The sequence below is a fragment of the Balaenoptera musculus genome, chromosome X, assembly GCF_009873245.2.
Source record: "Balaenoptera musculus isolate JJ_BM4_2016_0621 chromosome X, mBalMus1.pri.v3, whole genome shotgun sequence".
NCBI lineage: Eukaryota > Metazoa > Chordata > Mammalia > Artiodactyla > Balaenopteridae > Balaenoptera > Balaenoptera musculus.
Genome location: NC_045806.1, coordinates 100,856,738 through 100,876,491, shown reverse-complemented (window position 1 = coordinate 100,876,491; position 19,754 = coordinate 100,856,738). Strand labels below are relative to the sequence as shown.

At 45.0% G+C, this 19,754-nt stretch overlaps 1 protein-coding gene across 6 annotated transcripts; it reads right to left on the bottom strand.

The window, feature by feature from the left end:
• Nucleotides 1-337: 337 nt before the first annotated feature.
• Nucleotides 338-18,083, bottom strand: ATP1B4 (ATPase Na+/K+ transporting family member beta 4). Of its 6 annotated transcripts, none has more exons than XM_036840424.1 (9): nt 17,798-17,883; nt 17,188-17,347; nt 13,681-13,945; nt 9,518-9,646; nt 9,153-9,257; nt 6,077-6,273; nt 5,369-5,425; nt 2,780-2,875; nt 338-2,046 (listed from the first exon to the last, which is right to left on the bottom strand). In XM_036840424.1, the coding sequence occupies exons 3-9, from the start codon at nt 13,871-13,873 to the stop codon at nt 1,885-1,887; spliced, it is 939 nt and encodes a 312-aa protein (XP_036696319.1). In that variant the 5' UTR covers nt 13,874-13,945; nt 17,188-17,347; nt 17,798-17,883; the 3' UTR covers nt 338-1,884. The 6 variants fall into 6 exon arrangements, with proteins under 6 accessions (XP_036696319.1, XP_036696318.1, XP_036696316.1 ...); XM_036840423.1 differs by having other exon boundaries at nt 17,188-17,344; XM_036840421.1 differs by lacking the exon at nt 17,188-17,347 and having other exon boundaries at nt 13,693-13,945; nt 17,798-18,081.
• Nucleotides 18,084-19,754: the final 1,671 nt, after the last annotated feature.

Genomic DNA, 19,754 nt, shown 5'->3' with positions numbered 1-19,754 from the left:
CCACATCAATGTCTGACCAATAGAAATCAAAAGCCTAAAATGTCCAAAAGTGATCTCAACATCTTCCTCTCCAATCCTGCTTCACTTCGTGTATTTCCAGTCTTAATCAACAATATCACTATCCCACTGGTTGTAGCCAAGCTCAAAACCTTGGCGTCATTCTTGACTCCTTCTTCTCCCTCGTTGCCCATTCCCCAGTCTCGCCCCTCTCCAATCCACCCTTCACATTGTGGCTGCCAAAGTGCTCTTTCTAAAAAGTAAATATGATCACAGAGCTTCCCTGCATAAAATGCTTTAATGACTCCTTTTCACCTACTCGATAAAACTCAAAGTCTTCTTTCAGTACCTGTATACATTTCTAGCCCAATCCACTGCTGCTCCCTGCCGTTGCTCTGAGCCCTGTACGCTCCAGCTACATGAACTGCTCACAGTTACCCAAACACACCATGGTCTTTCGTGATTGTGACTTTGCATGTGAAATTTCCTCTGCTACTTTCTCAGCTTACTTTTCCTCATGTTCCCATAGCATTTCCACATACTAGTATTATAACTCTTGCCACACTATATTGTAGTTACTTCTTTACTTGTTTGTCTTCACTACCAGACTGTCAGTTCCCTGTTTTGGGAGAAGGTAAACATTGTAGAGGAGATTCAGACTCTGGATACTTCTAGGTGGCATTTAACCCTGCTTTGGACCCTGAGACACTATGCTCTTCTCTGATGCTTTCTTTTTCTCCTTGTCCCAGCCCTCCCCCTGGTGGAGGCGTTAAGGAGCAGTGGAATGGTCACATGGCCAAAGATAAGACAAAGCAGCCTGGCTGATCCACAACCTGGAGAAACATCTGCCTCATATCATTTTTTAAGCAAATGAAAAGCTGGCTAATGGGCCTTGAATTTAGGGTGGCCTGGCAGGAGCTTTCTGTCTTACCACGTATCAGTTGGGAGACCCTGATTTCAATCCCCAGCGCTGTAGCGAGGTGTGGGCGGGGACGGTCAACACACCTATCCCTGATGGTCTCAAAGAACATCACACTACTGTCAAACAAAGAGCTCAAGAAGAATTAGTTGGTGGAGATCTTCCTTGTTTTCTTCCTGTGTCTGAAGCTGAGACAAACCTTTCTGCAGGAACATTTGCCTTTGGATGATTACACCATAAAGCAAGGAATCTAATACCAGTCACATCCACATGGTAGGCGTTCTCCCCAGTTGCAGTGGGCCTCACCTCCCAAAAAAAGTGATAGGGAAGGTCTATGTTCTGGTCTATCCCAGGACAATATCCAGTTATCACTGACTTCTGTCCCAGTTGAAGATAACCTAGTCTGTGGATCAGTATTTAGTTGCCCATGTGAGGCAGCCAGTTTCACAAGCACCCCTGGATATAGAGTTCCCTAGGTATGGTGCCCCTAGGTGTATTCTGGATTGGTCTGGTTGGTGATTCTCAGGGAAGGACCTTGCCAGGCAGGTTAACAAAAATGGTTAGTTATCAGCCTGGTTGGGAGGAATCTCACCTCTAAAAACAACAAATTTTTAGAAAACATGATGAATTTATAATCATTATGGAAATTCTCCTTCATGGCTATTGTGAATTTTATCAGATACTATGTTACACTACAATGAGACTTCTAGCAGCAAGAATGGGTTTTAGTTTTAAGTGGGAGAAAATGAAATTAATATAAGCTATTTGTCATCAGGAGAGACTACCTTTAAACATCAAATAGCTCCCACAATGCCATTTCGAACATATGTCAAAGGCAAGGAAAGATGATCTGCTGTCTCAGGTGTCCACTTGGCTGTGTCTCAACTGAAGAAAAAGAATTCAGGTGCTACCAGGGTAACATGAAATAAAACAGAAACAGAACTGGTGGGAGTGGCCCCCTGAAGTTCTTAGGTTTCTATGTTCAGAGTAAAGATTACCCTACCCACAAAACGATCATTGATGACATCATTTATGATGCCTTTGCCCTTCAGTTGGCACTGCACAGGCACCGCTTGGTTCTTCACTACATCTGTAAAGTGCATTGCCACCAGCGGGGAGGTGTAGTTAACCTGTAGGTGGAAGAACAATGAATTCTAAGTGTGAGGAGGGGAGGGTATGTAGGGGAGGGCAATAGGATGGAAGTGATCGGATAATCAGTGCAGGAGGATGGAACAACCTCCACAAAAGGAACTGAGGAAATCCCATGATGCCAGGTCACAAATGGCTAAAGCAACTGACATGCTCTCTCTACCCTGGGACAGTGGAGAAATGACACATTTCTCTCATAAGTCAGTGTCAGTTGTCTGATTGTCCTCTGGGGAAAACCAATTCTAGCTCAGCGTGATATGATTTTCTGGATATCAGACCATGAATCAAACCAGAACTAGTACTTATCAAGTCTCCATGCTGGAGATGAAGTTTTCACTGCCCCAAGGCTCTAAGTGGGAGAAACAGGAAAGTGATTATTTGGGCATAATTTAGTGCAATGGCAAGTGATTTGTCTGCTCCTGGCTCTGCCACTAATTAGCTATGTGACCTTGGGCAAGTCACTTCCTCTCTCTGAACCCTAATTTCTCCATCTGTAAACTGAAGGAGTTAGGCCAGACCATGTCTGAGATTCCTTCAGATTTGGAAAGGAGCGGTTGGGATAGGAATTGGTAGAGGGAACTCCTAGTCTGGGCCAGCAGCTATTCACCCCTTTGCTACTACCTGCTGCTCCCTAATTCTCATAGATCCCAGCCAGCCCTTCCTTCGTCTCTGAGCCCTTTCTGACAGCAAAGACTGAAGGGAATACAGACTTACGTGAGTCAGTTTGCCATAGTAAGGGTAGTAACGGAGGTCAAAAGAAGCCGACTCTGGGTAGTAATTGATGGATCGGATGTCGTTTTCATCACCTCTCTGTAAGTAAAAGCAAGTACATGTCAGGTGCCGGGTCACTCAGTGAGATGGAGCCTGAGCTAAAGGGGCCTGTGTCCCAGGTGAAATCACTGTGTGACCCACAACTGTCTCAGGAAGACCATGAAAGCAGAATGGGGCATAGCTCAGCCCAGACTTATCCCCAGAGGAGTGTTTTGAGGGAGAGACTGTGCTTTGGCTTTTCAGTGCAAAGAACACTGAATAGAAGGCCCAGACCACGGAGGCTGAAGGTCCTCAGTCTGGCTCTATGCTGGCTCCTAGGGGACCCAGGCAGAAGGGCTCCAAAGGGCTTGCAGTACCCAGCGTTGCTCTGGCAAGAGGGCCTACCATGCCAGCCCCTCTCCAAAGAATCACACTGGTCCTGGTACCCAGTCTTGGACTTTGGAGCTGAGGCAGGTGTAAGTTGGAACATGCCTAGTGAGTCCCACTCCACAACAACGTGCACACGGTACGCTCATTTCTGGTTGAGATCAGACCCACTGCACAGGGACCTGATGCATAGGGACACAGCCTGTAGTTGGCTCACCTAAGTGCATGTCTCTGACCACATTCTCTGAGGTGCTTAGTTACAGGAGGTGGGGTCAGGAGGATAAGCAAGGGGGGAAATGATTAAATAAACAAGTCTACCCTCATCATATCATGTCAGGTAGGGGACTGCCCATTCTGCCCATGCGTTAGGCTTGCCCTAAATAGCAGAGGTCTAGAAGTTACTAGGGGACAAATAGTGCATCACTACTAGCAAATCATTCACTCGGGTCATGTGATTACTTGTATCGATATAGTATAATGGCTCTTAGTATAAACTGAGCTCTCCTTAATTTATTCTAATAATTACCTCATCATGCTTGATTTCCACAAGTGGGTGTGGATTTGACCAGTGTTGATTATTATACAATGTATAATGACTCAGTGTTTCTTTTTTTTTTTTTAAAGGACAGTTCTCAGCAAGGTTCGATGTAAGCTGAAAAATGCATGGCTTCCACTAGGGAACTATAAGCAGGACTCAATCCAATTAATTAATATGCTGGTTTAAGACTGAGTTCGTCTTTATGGTTTATTTATATATTCTTGTAAAAAGTAATGAAATTCATTTTTTTGTGAATGGTGTGTGGAATCAATTCCACCGGTTTGCAGTCACACCTCACACGTGTGTATGTTTATACATGCTCACGTATATGTGACCAGAATGAATGTCCTTCCTACCTTGTTCACCTAGCAAGCACTGCCTGACCTTTCAAAGCTCAACTTCAGTGTCACCACCTCTCATGTGGAACTAACCTTTCCCTCTTTAATGTCCCCACTGCACCTTTCATAGCACCTGTATTACTTGATGGCCCTGATTTCAGAGACAGAATCTTATTTATCTTGGCACCCCCCAACACCTAGCAAAGTACCTGGTACTTAATAAGTGATCCATAAATCCTTGCTGAATGTGAACTATTGACTGAATCAATGCTGCCTTTTGCTGCTTTCTGATCTGTCACAATCAAGACTGGAGTTTTGAGCGGCATTTCTGGTACTGAGAATGGGGTTACCCGCCTTCACACATTTGCAAGACAACTGTCCAGGACTGGGGGTGTAGTAGATGTTACCAAACAGGAGGGAGCTACTGCCAGCTTTAAGAAACAAACCCCAGCAAACCCAAGATCTTTGTAGGCTTTTTCCTACAAAGGAGCTAATTGGCACAGATGAGATAGGAGTTAATGGTCCCTTGAAGGACAGTTAATTAGCATATTAATGGAGTTCTGTTTATACTTCCCTTGTAGTCATTTGTTATTGCAACACCCAGTGCCACTGGTCATTGCTGCAAAAAGTGAAATCAGTTTTATTTATTTATTTATTTATTTTTATATTGCTATATATGTTATATTGTAAAATATGTCAAAGAGTATGGAGGCTACACACACACACACACACACACACACACACACACACACACACGATTTAAAGAAGAAGAAGAAAATTGACCCCTGAAGACCTCCACCCAAGTTAAGAAACAGATCAGAGCCTGTCTTTCCACAAACACTACCTAACTTTTGTGATATCATTCCCTTGCTTTTCTTTTGGGAAATCAGTTTTAAAAGCAGGGACTAATGACTCTAATGAAAGCTGCTTGTTTAGTTCAAAGAAACAAGTAATTAGAGCTAAAAGCAAACGTGTAAACAGAATTCCCGTTAATGACTTGGCACATTGTTGTTTCCTGCTGTGGCCGTTAGCTGAGGTTCAGTCTTTGGCTTTCACAGGTATAAATCAGCACACACACACACACAAACACTACACACACGAATACACATGAATGGAATGCTTTCTGGAAACAGGGAGGCCCGAAGGTATAAATGGAGGTGTAGTTATGAAAAGATTAACCCTTTCCCTAACCCTTAGGCAACCATCCATGGTAAAGCCCTTGGAAGGGATGACCCACCCTTTTGCATGAAACAGATGTGCTAACAGTACTTACTCAAAAAGGCACTTTACCTGAACTTTGCAGGAAACCTTCACAGGGTCTCCAGGCTCAGGACGAAAGCCAACAATCTAGCAAAAGAAAACCAACGTTTTTTTAAAAAACAAAAACCAAAACAGATTTGACAGTAAAAATACAGCTTTTCTAAATCCCCCTTGAGTTGTCCTTTCTTTAGGCATAAACTTGATCTATTTTGCCCTCTCAGAAATGTTACAGAAAGCAGAAAATGCAAAGTATCTTCAGAGCTGCTCAGCTCAGCTTACTTCTTATTTTATTTGTGCCTGATATTCATACAATGGTAACTGCAGCAGGATTACCCTGAAAATGTAAAGAACGTACTGGGTCAAGAGGAGTGTGCCTGGTAAGGCTCAGCCACACCTGAGGCATGGCAGGAGAGAAGGAAAATGCATTTCTTGTGATATAAGAATTGTCCCCCATGCCACCCCCATGTCAGTCCCCTGTTCCAAACAGCTCAAGATCTCATTCCTGACAAAGCATCAAAGGTTTAGGGGTGCTGGAGAAGAATCAAAATAGAACGTGTTCAGGGAGAAAAGGAATTATTGCTTGGTAGGTTTGTCTGGTTGTTTGTATTAGTGATGCTCTTGGTAAAAATGGCCAAACTTACAGTGTATGAAGACAGAGCCCAAGAGAAATGGAGTGGCCAGAGCCCTCCTACCCAACTCATCCGCTTATCATAGCCAGAGTGACAAGGGCCAATATACCCGGTTCATCTTTAGAAGGATGCAGGGCTGTCCAGTAGAGTAGCCAAAAGTAGGGTCCTCCAGGCCAGAGCAGTTCTTCAGGAAGGAGCGCTTAAATTGGCAGGCCTTCTTGTCCTCATCCTCATTACCATCTTGGATGAAGTATTGGCCCGGGGGGCAATCTACATTCATTTCCTCTTGAAGACTGTCATTATAACCTAAAGTGTGGGTGGCAAAGGGTCATGTTAGATAGGTACTACAGAGGAAGGCCATGTTTTCAGTAGTTCTCTTCCCTAGTTTCCTTTCTCCAGCTTGCTTGTGTTCCTCTGAAAGCCCACTCAGTTTGTCCTAGGGCCTGTGACCTGGCATCAGGTGCCCAAGGCCCTTCATCAGCAACATCCCTCCAAGAAGCCTTCTGGGCTGGTCCCCTCAGCCCACTTTGATTGCCTGTCCCCTTGCTTTTCATTCCCTTGAACTTCTTCGATATCTGTCTCTGGATTGTATGTTGATCGCTTTATAACTTTTCTCTATTTTTCATTGTTTCCTTTCCGATACGGTAAATTGTAAACTTGGAGGGCTGCCTTTTCTACCTCTGGGAGAGGAATAGGCAACGTAGTAGATGGATTTTGGAAGAAGGATTGAATCATATCAAGGCATGGCATATATAAGGAGGCAAAGCCCCTGGGTTAAATCTCTTTAAGTTCGGCCTAGGAAACATCTCTCTTTGAGGTCAATGAGAGGCACTGGATGCAAGACAGTGAAAAGTGTGTGCTGTGGGACAGAGGAAGGGGGAGGACGAAGAGGAGGAGATAACCAGCTCCTCATTCTTTACAGAGGGAAGCTAGCACTGCAAAATAGAAGCTTAGGTTGAAAGACAGAACACAATGACAACCAAAGCGGTCTCCACTGAGAGGGTGAGGGGGTGAGGTCTTGTCTACTGAGACCTGAGGCACTCAGAGTTAGTGTCCCTTTACACTGGATGGAATTTAACATGTGCCCAAGGTACATATATCAGGGAGAGAGCTGAAAAGGGCTATCTGTGAGCTGACTCTTTGGGCTACTAGATGCCAGAGAACTGGACTTTAGAAATTACTGCATTATTTCCAGTTTGGTTCTAAATGATGGAATCCAGTTAGTCCTGTTAGATCCAGCCCCCATGCATTCATGTTCCAAGTAGCTCAGTTTTTTAGAGGAGATTGTGCACCTACGATCCACCAGCGTTAAAACTCCAAACGTATTGCTGGATCCTCATCTAAACAGATTGTGACTTGAGTTTGATATTAGAAGCAACTGGGAATTTTAAATCTATTCTAATTATGGCTAAGCCTTTATTTTTCCTTTGACAAAGCTACATTCAATTCAAGGTTTTGTTTTAATCTCTCTCTCTCTCTCTTTTTTAGAGTAAAGATGTTCAAATAACAACTTTCTAAATAGAAGCTCTAATCATGTGCTCCTTGTTTCTCTTGAGGTAGTTCCATTAAAAATACTGTGACATGGACATGACCCTTATTGCAAAATCCCTGTCCTCATGGGAATGAAATTGATACTCTGGGATGTCTATTTCAGAGATGTGTTCCTTTTTAACAGGGCATATTATCTACACTTAGGAACTAAAAAACCCAACGCTTTTCCTAATGTTCCCCACCTGTGTCATCAGGTCAGCATTGATATTTCTGAATCTACTACCTTCTCAGAGGAATTTCCTCAGCAGAGATTCTGGCAGTACATTTGCAATAGCTCACAAACATTTTGAAAGAAAAGAAGATATTGTGCTGGCTATGATGCCCAAAACATTTTTGGGAGCCGAAAGTGGAACTTCATGGATTCAAAAAGAACCCAGCCCCTCTAATTTTACAGGTGAGGAATCTGAACCTCAGACTTAATCAAGATGACACTGAGCATTACCAATACAAAGCTGAGTTTCTAGCTCCTGGTCATATGGCAGCAGCAAAGAATTATGAAAAGCAGAACTTCTCGAGCTTTAATGGACATACAGATCACCTGCGGATCCCCATTCAGCAGGTCTGGGTGGAGCCTGAGATTCTGCCTTTCCAACCAACTCCCAAGTGATGCTGATGCTGCTGGTCCCTGGGTCACACTTTGAGTAGCAAGGGTGTCGAGAACACAAACAAGGGTTTAAATTAAACCCTACTGCTACTGGGAGACTTTGATCACATTTCTTCTCCTTCTGAGCCTCAGTTCCCCCAATGGGGACGATAGACTCTACTATGCAGGGTTAAAGTTCAGTGACAACATTTACACATTTAAATAACACGTCCTATCACATAAGAGAATCCTCTTAATTCAGTGCACATTCTGTTGGGCACCCCCATCACCCCACTTCAGCCAGGCCAGGAAAACCAAACCTGGCTTTTTTCCACAAATAATAGCTGCAGTAAACCCATGGGGGCTACTCTTTGATAGCTGGATAAATACAGAGACTGTGTGCTCTGTGTTTAACCTTAACCAAGCTGCTACCTCAGTTTTCGCCCTGTGTAAGGGCTTCTCAGAAAGCCATTCATTCGCCCCTGAAAATGTATCTGATGACGCTATAGAAAACACTTGCTGTCAAAATGTTGGAGTGAGTGCCACCCAGAGATTCTTCCTCTAACTCCCTTTTGGACTGCTATTTAAATGAAGACCCTTGTTCTCCTCCTTTAAGATGGATCATCTCCAAGAAATGAATTCTCTTACCTTGAGAAAACATAGGAGGCAAGAATCTTCCTGTTCTGGAGAACACTCTTCTTTTCTCACCACTACCTCCCCCTCGAATTATCTTTTATAATTGATCATTATTGAGCCATCTGGATGTGCCCGGGACATAACTAGGTGCTATAGGGTGTTCAGGAAGAGAAAACAAGTTCTCTGCCCCAATGAACTTATCATCTTACTGGCTTATATGCTTTCAAGGCAACATACAATCACAAACCACAGCAGTTTTGATTGTATCTGCAGGTGCTGAGGGGGATGCATGGTAAGGAAAAACCAGAATGGGCAGTGCTAGTAAGACTGGGATTTCTGAGCCAAGTGAATTTTGAATTTTGAGTTCCCACCCATCACCTTTCCAAAGAGATTCTCACCATTCAGAGGAACTTACCCTGGAGAAAGCCATTTAGACTAATCACATAATGCTGCCAAGTGTCAGGTTCAGAAACGTTGAAGTTGAAGTTAAGGCTATGGGCGAAGGGTCTGATCATAACTCCTGGCAATGAAAACAGGTCTTGGATATATTAACCCATTCTTGGGATAATTTTTTTGTATCGATTCCCATGAAACCATTTCCCCCCAGGCAATCAAAATGAAAAGGACCATAATTTGCCAAGTACCATTTTACTTTTACTCTTAATAATTGAATCCCTAAGTCATTACCGGGAAGAGCCAAAGTTAATTGAAGCTGAACATGCTGTGCAAGCAGATTTCTGTCCAGCAAGTTCTGACAGCACAGGGTATTTGGGCACTCACCAGGAGGCTTCACCCTCTCAGTGAAGGTCGGCATGTAAGGACTGATGGTCAGAAATAGCGTGTACATGCAGAGGGTGATCACAGCGGCCAGGGAAGCATAGAAGAAGAAGTAAATGACTAAGATCAGGCCTGCAGAACAATGACAGATGAGGGTGGTCAGTGCTGGCCAACAAGCCCTGCCTCTGCATTTGAACTCATGAACCAGAACCAACCCAAACATGTGACATGGCTTTTTTAAAATTCCCCAGATTCAGTATGTCCTTGCTTATTCAGATTTCACCAATTTGAAATTGGTGAGAATTGCGTCAGAGGTCTGATTGCAGTTTACCTTTACAGCATCTCCGATGGAAGGGCTTGCTGAGCAAATGATGACCGTGAACAAGATTACAGGGGAGTGGAGTTTAAAGTACTGCAGAGGGCAAATTGCTTGGGAGTCCTCTGGGCAATGGTTGATGTCCTAAGTACAAATCATTCTTCGCTATTCATTAAAGTAGGTGCCCTAAAGAGTCCTAGCAGCTTGGTTCCAGTGATTATATGTATTTGCAAGTGATGAAAACAGCATTTCTTTTCACATAGCCTATAATTCAAACCTTTGATTCGTTTCCACTGGATGTGCCTCTAATGAAGGCAAAGTGAGGTTTCACTTTACGTATTTCAAATCTTCTTCATCTTTGGCAAACTCTAAGTGACTCTGCTTTCCAAAAAGAACACTAACGCAGGATGGGGAAGGGAAGAGGGGCAAACTGTACTTAATTACTGACACCTGCTACCTGTGAGCTCAACCTGTGAGCTATAAGTTATAGAACCTCCTGGCACCCCCGATTCCTCGCAGGTAAAATGGGGATAAGTTCAGCACTTACCTCATATTCTGATCAATATCCCTAACAATATTTGAAATTCAGCCTTTCCTTACATCCTGTCCTGACTCTACCACTTCCTAACTGTTTAATCTTAGACATGCTATTTACCTCTCTGGGCCTCAATTTCCTCATCTGTAAAATGAGGATAATAATAGTACTTACTTCTTAACATTGAATAATGCATATAAATAGCATAGCAGAGAGCCTGGCATATACTAAGTGCTCTGTAAGTGGCAGTCTTCTTCATTGTTATTATTAATATTATTATTGCCATAGGACCAGAAGCACAGTTGTGTGAATTCTTCCTCTGTGGGCTGGATTAGCACTAGGTTTGCCCCAGGATTAGGCAGCACAGAATGAGTGAATGAGCATGAGATTGCTGCTGAGAAGCTCTTTCAAGTCCTCTTTGGGGCTCTCTCAGAAAATAATATCTAGCTCCGCTCACAGCAGTGACATGATGTCGGAGCTACAGATTTGAACTGAATCATGAACCAGAAACCGGAACAAACCACAAAACTTTGCTGTACCCCAAACCAAATCCAAATATTAATTTTTAAGTTGAACCATGAACCAAATAAAATGAACCAAAAAAAAGAAAAAGAAAAAAAGGAGTAGGGAAAAGGAGAAAAAAAATCTTAGTAATCTAACTAGAAGTGAACCTTTATGTTTTATAAGATGAACTAAAGCAGAGCTGGAATATGAACACATTGATTCAGTTGGAGTCCCTGGAGAAGAAACAGCAGCACCTCGTGTGCCTGTGATACTTGGCTGCTGCCCGCCTGCTGTCCTGATGGGATGTGCCCTGTGACTCCTCCTCCATCCCTCTACCCCCATCCCCATCCTGGGAACCGATCAACAGCTGGAGCCATCCTGGGGGACCAGAAGGCTCAGTTTCATGGATGAGAGGAAAGCAATAGAATACAGGTACATTCCCCTGGAGATATCTTCCTTCTTGCCCAGGATGTGTGGCCAGGAAGCTGTAGATGGGAGAACGGCACTAGCAAGGAGTCCCCTCAGCTTTGCCCAGGAGTCTGTGCCCTGGAGTCTGTGATAGGCTAACTGTCTCAGCTACACCACCCCCTGCCCCCGGCAAAACCAAGCACCGTACCCACCTGAACCCATTGATCCCTCCAACCCTTTCTGCTCCAAATGTCCAAGTTTTACTTGGGCTGCTCCTCTAGGTAATCCAGAGTTTTCTCCTGAATGCCCCACCCAAGCTTGGATAGACCATTATATCTTGAATAGACTAGGTACCCACGATCCCAACTCTTCAGTCCTTCCACTGAAACACCCCATCAGGTCCTGAGGCCCTATCCATCAGGGCCTTGCTCATTGCTAGAGTTCATGAAGACAGCATGATGTTCTGGCAAGAGAATGAACTCCAGTGTTCGTCCAACCTGGGTTTGAATCCCAGTACTGCCACTTTATTAACTGTGTGACTTTAGATAAGTTACTTACCCTCTCTAAGCCTCAGTTTCTGCATCTGTAAAATGGGGATAATAATATTACTACCTCATACAGTTCTTGTCAGTACCCAATAAAATAACATAAAGCTCCTAAGAATAGAAGTTGCCCAGCTATCAGAGGAAAAGCCCAGAATATAATAATAGGCTGGGTGAATATGTTGGTCATTTTGATGTCCAGGCTGGGACAGTGTTAGTAAGTGCTTAAGTGGCACCTACTTCTCAAGCAGGAGGGCAGCAAGGCATGTGGCAGCCTAGGCATTAACATCACTATTTGCCCTTTGCCCAGGGGTAGCCCGGGCTTTCCTTAGACCCGCTACCCCAAGGCCTGGATATGGCCTTCCATGCAGTGTCCCCACTGCCATATCTTCCCTGGGCACTTGAACCTTCCTCCCTCATCCCCACTTGTTGGCCTATGGATTGTTCTCCACAGGCGCAGTTGGGATCAGCTCATCTGGTTAAGTTCCAATGGCTGGCTGTTTAAGGGTTAACGTAGGGCTCCCTCTCCCAGAATCACACTTGCATTTCACAAGGCCTGTTTTTCCAGTCCTCTTTAGGCAAGGGAGAAACAGCTGTGCCCCCTTTTGGAGCCCCAGTGAGTGTCCAGCATTTGTCTGCAGCTTCCAGAACGTCGGAATGTTCCTTGAATGGTACATTTGTTCCAGTTGAGAGTTCGAGGGATGGGCAGGGGTGGGGCTGGGAACTGAAGAGGGGTGAAGGGAGGTGGGTGTTGTTCAGAGCCCCACACCTGCTTTTGCTAATTCCAGGCAGCAGGGCTGGCTGTTTCACCCTGACTGAGCTGAATTAGAAACATAAACTACAAAGGAGAGAATTCTCAGCCAAAGGGGCCTTTAGAAGGCATGACCATCGACTTTAGCAACCTAGACCCTTGGCACTGGGAGACTCTTATTTTATCCATAGAGTTATCTATTTTTTTTCTTCTGTGGGTTAACTGAATTCAAACCAGCAGCTGCTCTTTTCCTGGGATGTTCAGAGACTATGGCGAGTGTGAATTTTACCACAAGCTAAATCTCCTGAGAAGGATCAACATTAATAGTTCAAGAGGTGAGTAGGACCCTGGGAGAGGAGTGCTGGGGAAGCTGTGAAGTAAAGGTGGTGGCAGCATGTGGTACAAAGAGGAAATGCTGGGGACCGCAATTCTGCCATTGATCAAGCAATATGGGGACTCAGCCTTAAATTGCTAGAAATGATCCCTTTAACCCATTTCTCTCTATACACCATGGGATCGATCACAAAGCACCTGCAAGCTGGGGCCAGGGGCAGCCATGGCTCTCCTTCACTGATATTACGAGGTGAAATGACGAGGCTGTACAAACCCTTGGTCAGGTTAGCAGGGACTTGGGTCTCGTATCCTAGGAATAGTCTTCTGCATAGTACTTTGTACTTTACAATTTTAACATCTTATTGGAGCCTCAGGCTGATCCTGTGAGAGAGGTAAGGCAGATACTGTTTCCTTCATTTAGCAGGTGAGGAAACTGAGGCTCAGAGAAGATAAACGATGAGCCCAAAGTTACAGATAGAAAGTGACAGGGCTGGGGCTTCAAAGAAATCTGCACTTTTTCAACTCATTCTTACTGTCTCTCTGCACTGCAAATGCTATTGAGCCCAGTGTATTTCAGCTATACAATCAAGTTCGTTCACCCACTTGGGAGTTTGTTCTGATGAGATCTGCCCATTATTTCCCTAGGCAGTGATCCTGTTACATGAAGTGCTAGAGAACTTTGCAGACAAGCCCATCCAACGTATGGTAAAGGAGTCCTGGACACCAAGCCAAAAGCAAAGGACACCCGACTGGGGCATTGGGACAACTGGGACTTACTCCAACTCTGACCTGTTCGGGCCAGAGACATCCTTTTCTCCGGATCCCACAGGTATTCGTTCACGATCTGCCATTTCCGCCACCAGGCACTGCCTGTTTCCTGAGTCTGACTCTCTTCCTCCTCCTTTTCCTCTTCTTCTTTCTCCTCCTCTTCTTCCTCCTCCTCCTCCTCCTCCAAATCAGGTACCACCATCACCCGAGCCTCTTCTTCTGCTTCTTCCTCTTCATCTGCTAAGTAGTTCTGGTTCACTTCATCCTGATCATCCTGAAACAGTGACAAAACACAATCCCCTTTTTGGAGAAGAAAATTTCCAATGGCACATCCCACCAGCCAAAATAAATGGAAAACGACTCAATATTTGGAGATGCTTCAGATGTCCACTTACCCATACACATACCTGTTGTTACAAGAGGCAGATTTCTTTCTCTCTGTTCTTTTGCAGGAAATATCCTTTCTATGACCCATTTTGACCCAATATTCTTTCCATAGAGGTGCAAGTTTTATTCTCGGCTTCAGGCATTTGGGCTCTTCCCCTAGGACTGCTCATGTCATTACTCTGTCCTGGGGCCTTGGCTTCCCACTTAACTTTGTCTGGCCTGTCAGGGCAGAGCTGAGCTCAACACTGGAGGATGGAGTAGTTTTAGACACTTGTGTCCGTGATGGCAAATTCTCAGTCTAAGCCAGCTTTGTCCTAACACCCTGTACACTTTCAGCTGCTCAACCTCACCATCCTAAGTTGTGTCTATAAATAGCCTGGGACAGACATCAGGAGGAGAGGCCAGCTGCTGGACCCCTCCTCAAAACTTAGACTGCCTTCCCAACAGAAACAAGAGATGGGGGCGTTACTTGCTGCTTCTCTGACTGTTGCCCACAATGGAACCTCCTCCTGCCTTAAGCAGGTTGGACAGACCACCTGAGGGCTGGCACGGCAACTGATACTTCCTTCATCTTCCCCCCACCAACCCCATACCCTAGGCAGAAATCTGGGCACGTAGTAAATGCTCAGCACATATTTGTTGATTGACTGATTGCAGCCATTACTTGAGATCTGAAACTGTAATCTTCTCCGAGTGGTTCTAAGAAGATTAAACAAACAAACAAACAAAAAACAACAACAACAAAAAAGAAAAACCCAGACTTCACCAAATGGTATTTCCAATGCCTCCCAGCCACGGGCTGGAGGGTTGGATCTTTGCTCTTTGTGGGTCTGAGGCCACCGTCCCTTCTCTCCGCTGTCCAAATCTGAAGAGTGGCGGGGCCTGTGCACCTGTTGGGGTTGGATGTGTCAAATGATAGAGGCCAGGGGCTCTGTGCTGCCCCCTCCCTGCCTGATTCCTCAAAGGCCATTTAGAGGACACTCAGCTAAAAGGGCTGCCATGGCCGGGGGGGAGGGTCAGAAAACTGGATTGTTCAGAATCAGTAAAAGTGATACAGTGTGACAAGGCTATACTCTCAGCATTCAGTCTGCCCGGTGCTATCTAGCTCTTGATTATAAGCACTCTTGAATTGCTCTCTAGTTTGTTCAAATGTACAGCTTTATGTCACGCGCCATATCAGCGCTGACAGGGACCTTGAAGATTCACTTCTCCATGTGAGGCCCAGAGAGGGGACAGGATCTAGCCGAAATCACTCAGCAAGGTCATGATAGAGCTGACAGTCTCAGAACCACGCTTCCTGGTACCCTGGACAATGATGCTTCTCACACTAGGCGGTTTAGCAGAGGTGGTTTATGGAGCACGACGATGTGGTAGAGTCTGTGTTCCCAAGACACTGGAGGTGCTTATAATCAGAGATTTCTAACTGACAAGGACTCACAGAGTAAGGCTTAGGAAAATAAACCTGAATGGATTAATAAATGTTCTTAAATCTCTTTCCCTTGTGTGTGAACATATGTACCCATTTGACCTCCAGAATGACATTCTGAGCACCCGGGGGCAGGGTCCATATTTTCTAACTCCTTGATGGCTCTCCACAGTGTGGAGCCCGCAGCTAGGTAACCAGCGGGTACTGAACAAACGTCAGTGATGACTGCCCGACTGAAAACTCCTGAACCAGAGCTCTGTGGGAATGCTCTCACAGAGCTTGCTGCTCTAGCCTCAGCACTCATTTGGACTGTAGTGGGTCGTCATCATGGCCCCCAGAGAATCTAATGCAACTGAGAATCTCAGAGAATTTGAAGTGTAACATTTCAACGTGGAGACATTTATATTCCCTTTATATTTTCTGGAAAACTTCCTTTTCTCTCCTTGTTGCCTCTTTGCCTGCCCTCCACCGAGGAGGCAGCTGGCTTTGGCCTCAGCCTGATCTTATTTGTAGATATGAGCTCTCACGATAATCCCATTAAAGATGGCTTGTCATTAAAGCTTTACCCTCCCGGGAAGAATTAACCTTCTCAGAGCTAATTTCCCCACGGCTCTCACACTGCCTGAGCTTCAGGAACCGCAAATACCTTTTCCCCTCTCCCCTGCTTCCAGGTATAGGAGAACCTCACGTTGTACAAGAGAGGCACTTTTGTGCAACTAACTATTTAACGGAATCCAGTAGGGAATCCTTTGGTAATGAGAGGGTCTGTTTTTGTCAGTTTCCTAAAGTGGCACTGCCCTCATGTGATAGTGTGTGTGAGTGTGCTGGGGCCATCGTGTTGCCCTAAAAGGAAGGAGTCTGAAGGGCAGAAGGTGGCTCCATTTTGAGCACTCTAAATATATAAACATATAAACAAATGTATAAACAAACAGTATGACCCGAAAGATAAATTCGTGCCCTGCATTAACACCCTGTAAACAGTCGAACAGTTGGTTAATTGTCAAAGAGACATTAGCACCCGATTATTCACTGCATCAAATAATTTCTTTTTAACTTTGATCAAGTAGCCCCTATAAAGAGCAAGATCCCCTGATGCATTTAAAATCCAAACCAGTTGACAGATAATTGAAATTATACACAACGCTTTAGCAGCATTATAGCGAGAAGATGCCAAGTAAGGAATAGTTAAGTATGCCCTACAGACTGTGACTGCTCTGAGACCTGGAAGGGACTTTGGGGATGTCAAAAGAGAGATTCTACAAACTGTGGCTGGAAAGTTACGAGAAGCCCTCCGCAGGTTGATACGGGGTTGGAAGAATTCGTGTCTTCCTCTGCTGGCGGTCGACAGTCTCCACTTAGCTCCCTGGTTATATAAGTGGACATTCCCCAAGAAAAATGGATTAAGCTTTGTTTCTTCCTGGGGCCCAGATCACAACCCTTTCTGGGGGAGATTTCAGAATATACATCCCCGCAAAAAAAACTACTGCATGCGGCATATATTCATGATTTCTAGCAAAGTAAACGCAAAGAAACTTTGGGTTCAAAAAAATTTCTAATGCACCCTGGAGATAAATGGTGACATTGAAGGTGGGGTGCGTGAGTGTTGGGCAGGGTGGGGTGGCAGGCAGGGAGGCAGTGGGCTAGGGAGTGGCATGCTGCAAATATGATGGAAAGAGCACAACATCAGAAGTCAGGAAACTTACATTCTCACTTTGGCTCTTCCAGTAACTTGCAAGTCACTCCTGTGCTCTGAGCCCCAGCAGCCTCCTTTACATAATGAGGGGTTCTGGAGAGATGATGTCTAGGACTGCTCCCAACTTCTATCTAGGATTCCATGCTTTTAGCCATCGTTTGGAATTTCTGCTTTAGAAAAGAGCAGCTGGGTTCCTAAGAAGCTACCACCCAAAGCGACTGAGACAGCTGGGTAGGCAGCGCCTTTCATTTCCTTTTCCCCTTCCCTTCTTTCTTGGCTAAATTTCTTGCTATCGGAATGAAACCTCTATGCCCAGACTCCAAAAGGTCTGTTCAAATTCTAGACTCCCACGAAAAAATTTTAGAAGCCCCCTTATTCTCTGGCATCTTCCCCTTCCCTTATGTTTGTTGCACAGGAAGAGGGGCTTCCTCTTTCAATCCAGCAATTTAGGGTGCAGTGGGGTACTGGGAGTCACTGCTCGAGCTTGAAACAATGGGCTTCCTTAAACTTCACTGTTCCTGCCCATCTTAAGGAGAAGCAGCCCTAAGCCATGACCTATACAACCCCCAACCCACCCCACTAAGAAGGGACAGCAAAATATTCTGCTCCCTGGGACTCACAAGTCTGTAGCGATAACCGTAAGGAAAGGCCGGAGCCCTTCTGGACCGGAGCTGCCTTCTCATGGCTGTTCAGTGGGCAAAGACGCAGCAGAGGCAGGCAAGTGGCTGAGAGCTCTGGAGCTTCTGCTGGTACAGGAGACACTGGTTGCTGGGGATACTTGGCGCCTAGTAAAAGTGAACCCTCCTGGCATGAGCCCTTCCCCAAAATAATCTAACATGCCCCGCTCTCATTGGTTGGCCCCTTCCCTGAATCAAAGGAAAGCCCTTATGGAAAAGCAAGCTCATCGTTACAGGGAGGGGGAGATATTCTGGGTCACGAGGATGAGCGACTCACCCCCCCCCCCGAACTTTGTGTCTCTTCCCACTCCCTGCTCTTCTCTAGCGCCTGAGCTACTATGGGCCCAATGGAAATCTTAAGTTGTGTTCTTCTCAACTGAGAGTTGGATATCAGTGTGTGCAGGGGGTGGGGCGTGGGTGGGAGTTGGGGGTGAGGGGAGTTGGCCAAGAATAACTTTCTTTTTTCATAAGGCTGATCTCATGCAAAAGGATCTAGGGTGTCAGGAAAGATTCCCTTTGCTCTCCCCACCTCCCCACACACACGCACCAAGCCACCTACGATATTCCTTATTTGTGTCAATCCACCAGCCCCTTAAAGGTGGATTATGCGTTCTGATTTTAGAGGCCAGGCTCCTGCTTTGCCCCTCCCTGCCCAAAGAGGATCTTGGACATAAGAAGCCTTTTTCTAGCGTACATGTCAGCATGACCCCATCAGCACTACCCCTCACACACACACCCCTTGGAATCCTGGCCAAATTTCTGTAGTGGTTGAGATCTATATTTATCCCTTAGCATCAGGGCAGGGAACAAGCCAGAACTTTGCAGTGTCAGTTTCCCAGACATATATAACTCCTGAAGCCAATGTGGGATCCAACAAAAGAAAAATTAGTAAAAACAGCCAAGAACATTGTATAGCATTTTTGGTTTGTTTGGTTCACCCCACTGGAGCCTGGGTGGCTAAAAGGCCTAGGAGGAATATGAGATCCTTCACAAATCCCCTCCCCCCCATTACACCCAGGTGACTGAGAATGTTGCAGGTACTGAGATTCTGGGCACATTCATAAGCAAGAAAGCCAGCCCAACCTCTTAGATAGACAGATTTATTCATAATGCCAAGCCTAGGCTCTTCTGATGAAGACAGCTTCAATAGTGGTTAATTTAAAATATAGACTTCATTTGTTAGAACGTTATTACTCAGGATTCTTTCTTCCAGAGTCTCCCCCAATACCCTCATTTGAAGAGAAAGAGAACACTGACAAAGAAAAGAGAAACTCATTCCTCTTTTTGGATTTTAATAAAAGCAAAATATATTCCAGGGGATAACCTGGTCTCAGTAGACATTGAGCTTTATCTTTACACTTTCTCCACTCGAGATTTTTGTGTGATTCCTGATGTTAAGTATATGAGAAACCTGAAGCCCTTGGGAGCCTCAAAAACCAAACAGAGGATAGGTAAATTGGTCTTGTCTTACTAAGGCAGAAAAGACAGTACAGTCATGTTAGCAAGATTTAAAAAACTAGGAGTAGGGGGTAGCATTATTCACAATAGCCAAGATACGGATACGTGTCCTGTCAACAGATGAATGGACGAGGAAGTTGTGGTATATATGCATACAACGGAATATTACTCAGCCATGAGAAAGAAGGAAATCCTGCCATTAATGACAACATAGATGGACCTTGAGGGCATTGTGCTAAGTGAAATAAGTCAGACGGAGAAAGACAAATACTGTATGATCTCATTTATATGCGGAATGTAAAAAAGCCAAATTCATAGAAATAGAGAGTAGAATGGTGGTTACCAGAGGCTGGGGGGTGGTGGGGGAATTGGGGAGATGTTGGTCAAAGAGTACAAACTTCTAAACTTCTAGTTATGAAATGAATAAGCTCTAGGGAACTAA

Bases quoted from the DNA above. Each gene is read 5' to 3' on its own strand.
- ATP1B4 (XM_036840420.1), bottom strand. From the start codon at position 17,860: ATGAGAAGGCAGCTCCGGTCCAGAAGGGCTCCGGCCTTTCCTTACGGT. The intron at 13,946-17,797 runs GTGAGTCCCAGG...TCACTGTTTCAG, and splicing joins ACGGTTATCGCTACAGACTT to GATGATCAGGATGAAGTGAA. The intron at 6,274-9,152 runs GTAAGTTCCTCT...CCCACACTTTAG, and splicing joins TCTAAATGGCTTTCTCCAGG to GTTATAATGACAGTCTTCAA.